Below are 6,275 nucleotides of genomic sequence, written 5' to 3'. Positions count from 1 at the left end.
TGGCTAAAGCAAGTCCAGATCCATTTTCCATGCAAGGTTTGAAGCAAAGTGTAGACAAGGTGTGAGGGCCAGATCCTGATCTAACACAGGCAAAAATTGCCGTTATCATTGGCCTGAGCACTTGCCCTGGCATTATACTTTAAGGTAGGTAGCATGGGAGTTCTCCTGCTTCAGAGAGTTAATGTAGGGGATTTGACCACCTGCAGAGGAAAGTTTCTCACTGAGCTTTCGGTTCATCTGCTCCATGTGCCTGGTGTTTTTCCTGGCCTGCCGGAGAGACCTCTTGACTTTCTTCACCCGATCTCGCAGCTGCTTGTTGCGCTTCTCCAGCGTCGCCACCTTCTGCTGCAGCTTCTTCACCCTGTCCTCCTCCTCAAACAGGGCTTTCTGCACTGAGGAACACATCAGCTGAGGGGAAAGCAGAAACAGAATAGCAACAGGTTAGCTTGACACGAAAGAAAACTTACTAAAGCAAAGGGTAATTCAGGTGTTCCTTCAAACACCTCAGAGCTCTTCAAAAGAAGATCCTTTTTTCTTTTGAAATTCTAATTTTTTAAAAAACCTTTTCTACTAAAATCCTCTCTCTCACTCCTGTGTTCAGGTAAGACCCAAAACTGTAGGTCATAATGACCCTAGTGATTCACAATTACTATTATGAGCCATTTTGACAGACGTGTCCAGCCCACTGAGGCTACGCTGAGCTTATGGAGAAAGGCTGCCCCATTTCCTATTGACCCCACCTGGGAGTACTGTGTCCAGCTCTGGAGCCTTCAACACAGGAAGGACATAGAGCTCTTGGAGAAAGTCCAGAGAAGGGCCACCAAGATTATCAGAGTTCCTCTCCTATGAAGACAGGTTGGGAGAGTTGGGGCTGTTCAGCCTAGAGAAGAGAAGGCTCAAGGGAGACCTTGTAGCACCTTCCAGTACTTGAAGGGGCTACAGGAAAACTGGGGAGGGGCTTTTTACCAGGGTGTGTAGTGATAGGATGAAGGGTAATGGTTTTAAGGTGGAAGAGGGGAAGAAGGTGGAAGAAACTCCTTACTGTGAAGGTGGTGAAACACTGGAACAGGTTGCCCAGGAAAGTTGTGGCTACCCCATCCCTGGAAGTCTTCAAGGCCAGGTTGGATGGGGCTTTGAGCAACCTGGTCTTGTGGGAGGTGTCCCCACCCATGCAGGGGGTTGGAACTAGATGATCTTTAAAGTCCTTTCCAACCCAAACTATTCTATGATTTTATGGTTTCTGGTATGAAGCTGAAGTTCAGGCCAAGGGCTGTCACTGTTGGAAAAAATTTGATTCAGCTTAGCAGCCCTTCAGAAACTCCAGATTTTGAAGTGAGCTTGTCTGCTCTTTATGTCAACATACAAAAACAGCACCTGCAAAATACAGACTTGGTTGTTTTGTGTTTTCAAGAAGCCTTGTCTTAAATATCTCATTATATGGGCTTCTTTCAGATGAAACCCTAATGGGGGAAATCCCAGAAGCTTCTAGGAGCATCCAAGATCCCATAATTTTGACAGAAGTTACTTATTTTTGGGGTCAGTGTCTGAAAACTGCCCCTCCCATTCTACCCACTGCCAGCTTGTTGCAATATTGTCCCCAGTACAGACATCCAGCTGTTGATGTCCACTCACAGAACCACAGAACTGTTCCGGTTGGAAAAGACCTTTAAGATCATTGAGTCCACTCACACCTGTTGCCGTTAGAGAGAAACAAAACAAAACGAACACACACACAAAAATCCCAACAACAACAAAACCAGCCAAACAAACAAACAACAAAAAAAGGAGGCAGCTTCAAAAGTGCTTCACCCAAGGCATCAGAGGCCAAGAGGGCAATTCAAACCCACTGGGCTGGATGATGGCTCAAATGTAAAACATCTGTTGGATGAGTGGTCTTCCTCTATTACTTCATCCTAGGATAACCCAGAGGTCTATCTCCTCTCTGCTATATGTGATTGCCATTCTTACAGTTCTCCTGGTTCTGACTTACCCCCTGCTTGCAGGTGCAGCGACAGGAATGCGACGAGAAACACCAGCTACAAAGGCTGATGTGTAAGTGTCAAAGCAAAGGAGCTGTGCTCCTGACACACATTGTCCACTGGGACAGGATTCAGCTGCCTTCTCTTAAGCTGCTAAACATGAGAATCAGGCCTGGGCTCCTCTCTTTTGGTTTCTCCTGTAATGTCTTCAGGGGGAGACACTGTTCAAGACAGTGATCTCCAGCTCCTAGGGAGGTGGGAGGAATCAGCCTCTAAACACAACTCTTTCTTTTCACTGACTGCAAAGGCACTAAGTTCCATTTTTTCTACCTGGGCAACATTTTCCAAACAGAAACAGATGAGGTGCATGGGGCTCAAGGACAACCCCACCATAACATTTCTGACCTAGAGAAGCCACCATCTAAATCTATTTCTGTCCAGGGTGATGCACCTCCTTCCTTTTTTTCCTACAAAAAGCATCCAGAGATATTTTATAGTGCAAGTAGGACTTCCAGCTGATTGCTGCACTTTGAGGAAAGTCAGTGTCTGCTCTGGATTTATCTCCTATGTAGATCAAGATTTTTTCTTTTTTTATGTGTGTCAAGCACTCCTGGAGCCTGGATGGACTTTCTCTGGCAGAACATTTGGAACAGACAGGGAATCTAAATAAACAAGTAAATCCTCACTGTGATGATGAAGGATTACATGTTTCTTTCCATCTTACTTTGTAGTATTTTCAACAACTGGAAGTGGGGGGGGGGGAAGCTGCTTTGATGATTAACGTTTCATTTGCTTTGGAAACCCCCAGCAGCTGAAAACCATGGCCAGTCAACACAAACACAGCAACTGCTTCCAGTCCCCACCAGCTCTTGTTTCTTGTGCAAAAGCACTGCAGGGCTTTGCTGAAGGGCAAATGTTCACCCTAATCATCCTCTCATTAGGGGTCTTTTATAAACGCATACTTGGGAAGAGTGGGAGCTCACACGTGGAGGGCCGGAAACTGCACTGAAGAGGAGGGAATTTGGTTTTGATCACAGCTCATTCCAAGGGCAATTTGAAAACAGCCAGCACATCCTGGCTTTTGTGTTTGCCAAACCCTTGCAAAACTTCAAGCAGAATACTTCTTGAATTTAAAACCCTACAAAGGAGAGCACTGAGTTAGGAAAAGATGTTTGTTGGGAAGACAGGAGGTGGAAAGCCTACTTGATGAGGGATTTCTTGCATTATCCATTGATGCAGTGGTAGGTCTGGCCTATGACAGAGCCCAGCGCAGAGGAACCAACTCATGCAGCTGAAGTGTGAGGCTGTGTGAACCCAATCGTGTCTCATCTGCTTGGGCTGGCTGGTGGGGAAATGGCAATGTCTGATGGCAGCCATCAGGGATGGCACCTTCACCCAGAGGCACTCTCAAACCTTTTGAGGCTGGTCCTCTATCAGCAGACGTAGTGGAGCTCTACAGAGCCACTCAGGAACTTCCCAAACCCATCAAAAAGTTGGCCAGCTCGTTTGCTTATGCTGTTCCTCTTCCAGGTCTTCACTCTCCAGCTGGAAACCCAAGGCTTAGTGCTTAAATTACCTGGATATTTCCAGGGAGATCACTGGAACAGCACAGTTATGAAATACTGATGTACTCTCAGACATGCAGAGCTTTGCTTTCCAACAGGGCAGGCAAGAGAAGAGCCCAGCTTGATAATTTGATACCTGCCAACAATTGCTGGACTACTAGCCAAAGAATAAACTCTTTGCTCCTTCTGCATGGGCTGCCCTCGCATTCTCACCATCTGGTTACAAAGAGCATTTTTCCCAGAGCTCTGCAGTGAGGATGAAGTTTAAATGTGAGTGCTGTCCCACCCTTGCTGTTACTGCAAGGCCTGCGGTTCACGTGGGCGCAACCAAGTTATTTTTAAACTGGTGCTGGGAATTGTGTAAGAGTGAGAGCTAAGAGCTCATCACTGCCTGGATAACTAACCCAGCTGCGGGACAAATGGATGAGAAGATAACCAGCCCTCAGTTCATGTTGCTAATTGAAACTTCTTGTTTATGACCAGATGATATATCCCTGTATTGTGCAGTGGATCCTATGGAGTGTATCTGCAGCTAAGAATTTCACACCCCATTTTGTCTGGTCTCATGCATCCATAAATGCACACACTTTGCACTTGATAACCATCAAGATCATACCTTAGACCAAAGTAATTTCTAAAAGCTACAGAGAACTGAATTTTGGTTTTGGGAATGGCCTGTGCTCCCATTCTCCACCACAGCTTGCCATGTTAGGTACACTAGAGAAGGTAGGGTAGGGGGTTTGTGCAATATTTAATGGCTAATGAAATCTCCAGCCAGCCAGGCAAGTCACTGAGGACCCAGTTCCACTTGGCACCACTGAAGAAAAAGATGGGAAAGGGTGGATAGTTGACAGCTCCTATTCCCACAAGGTATCAGCAGTAGACAGGTGACTGCTCTGAAGTGCTGCACTTAGCACGATGCATGTGCCCACAGACCTGGGAAATGGGCAGAAGGACCAGGAAAAGGTTCCTCATAAAAATGTATGTGTTAGTTTTCTAGGCTTACTTCAAAAGTTACATTGCCTAGTGACCCACAGTTCAGAAGAGCTGTTTATTCTAGAGATCTCTATCTGCATGTCTTCTTGTTCCACAGCTTTGTTAGCAAGGCATCCTCAGTGGAGGTAAAACCTGAGTGCAGAGCAGCACTAGGAGATGTAACAAGAAAGGCAGCACAACAAGAACCACAGAGCTCCTTAGGATTGATCCCAGACACCCTACAGCTGTGAAACTACAAATTAAGTATATTTCAGTATCTGTCTGAAACATCCTGTCACTGATACACCCAGCTTTAAGTTTCACTACATCTAGGTGATTTACAAAGTCTGCCCATTTGTCAAATAAATCAGCACTGTGACAAATCAAACTGATTTTCTGAGGTTCACATTACAAGCATGCGAGCCCTTTACCAAACACCCTGAATTGAAGTATATATACATTTGTCTGATTGACAGGCACACACATCTGCCTTCTGTAAGCTTCACTAGAATGAGACAGGGGCTAGGACACATGGATAAATGTGCTATGTTAAAGTTCATCCACAACAAATTGTCCATAAATGGCTGAAGTTAGCATTACAGAGCTCAATTCACTAAGAAAATGCAGCAATGGCACCCAAGTCTTGCCCTTCATTTACCAAAGGGAGAGAAGTTGAGTTGTAACTAGTTCCTCATGCTTGTTCCCTAGGGAGAGCCCCACTACCTAAAAGTCTTTCATCTCAGGTCTCCTAAAAATATCTTTCACATCAGGCAGTATATTTGGACATTTTGATACAGGGTGTCATCAGGTAAGATGATTGTAGGAATGTCTTTAAATATGTGACAGTAAGACCTGACCTCTGCATGGACCTGATGTGTTTTTAGAAGAGCTGGGCATGAGTCACTTTAGTTTCTTTGGTCCTCAAATCTTCCTCCTGACCCTCAGTGCTAACTGGAGCAGTGCCTAGATGGGCTACTCCCTCAGCATCCCAGACAGAGCAGCACTTCACCATAACCTCTGGGAGTGTCCAGTGGAAGAAGTGAGAATGTCTCTCTCTGGAAATGCATCCCGAGCACTGTGGGTTGGGAAGCAAAGCTCCTGCTCTGCAATGCACCCCAGGGAGTTCACTACATCCCTGCATCCCTCTCCTCTTGCCCTTCCCTGCTATAAATCCTCTCTGCAGAAAAGGTAAAAAACGTCCATTTTCTGCCCATTGCCTTGCTGCTCTGTGCTTTGCCACTGCTCAAGTTGTATAAAACATCTTCAGCTGAAGCCTTACGCAGCACAAAGTGTGAGTGTTCCTCCAGCTCTATTTGTCTCAGCACAGCAGTAGTTCATATCCTCTCTCTCAAGAGGATCAGGAGCCAAACACAGCTCTTTGTTGTTCTTCATCTCCACCAGGAAGCATTTCTCCAACCCCTTCAGTGCTCTTAGCAAGAGGAAGGGTTCTGTGTCATGGGGAAGCTGATAAAGACATGATTTAGCTCAGACAGGCAATTCTCAGCTCTCCTGGCCAGGGAGATCCCCTTCAAGCCCTGCCTTGCCATGGGCACCTTTCAGACTCTGAGCATCCCTTTCTGCTGTTGCTCAGTCCCTTTGGGCAGGCTGCAGGGGAGCCAGGATGCTGGATGGGAAGACGGACAAAGGGAAGCAGCAAAGGGGAGCAGGAGGGTCTGGCAGCAGAGTATGAGGTTTGGGATGGAGTGACTTAACCTCCAGTTACTGGGACTTCTCAGCCAAGACTAACACTCCTGCT

At 46.2% G+C, this 6,275-nt stretch overlaps 1 protein-coding gene across 1 annotated transcript in view; it reads right to left on the bottom strand.

Annotated features, from left to right (window-relative positions):
* Positions 1-132: 132 nt before the first annotated feature.
* The window catches only part of CCDC3 (coiled-coil domain containing 3), a 39,000-nt gene continuing 32,857 nt past the window's right edge, over positions 133-6,275 (bottom strand). The window contains exon 3 of the mRNA XM_010001266.1: positions 133-408. Coding sequence (XP_009999568.1) covers positions 133-408 — 276 coding nt within the window. The remainder of the gene's footprint in view (positions 409-6,275) is intronic.

This window comes from Chaetura pelagica, unplaced genomic scaffold (assembly GCF_000747805.2).
Source record: "Chaetura pelagica isolate M959 unplaced genomic scaffold, ChaPel_1.0 scaffold66, whole genome shotgun sequence".
Classification (NCBI taxonomy): domain Eukaryota; kingdom Metazoa; phylum Chordata; class Aves; order Apodiformes; family Apodidae; genus Chaetura; species Chaetura pelagica.
The sequence above is the reverse complement of the archived record's forward strand: the minus strand, read 5'-3'. Positions and strand labels throughout refer to the sequence as shown.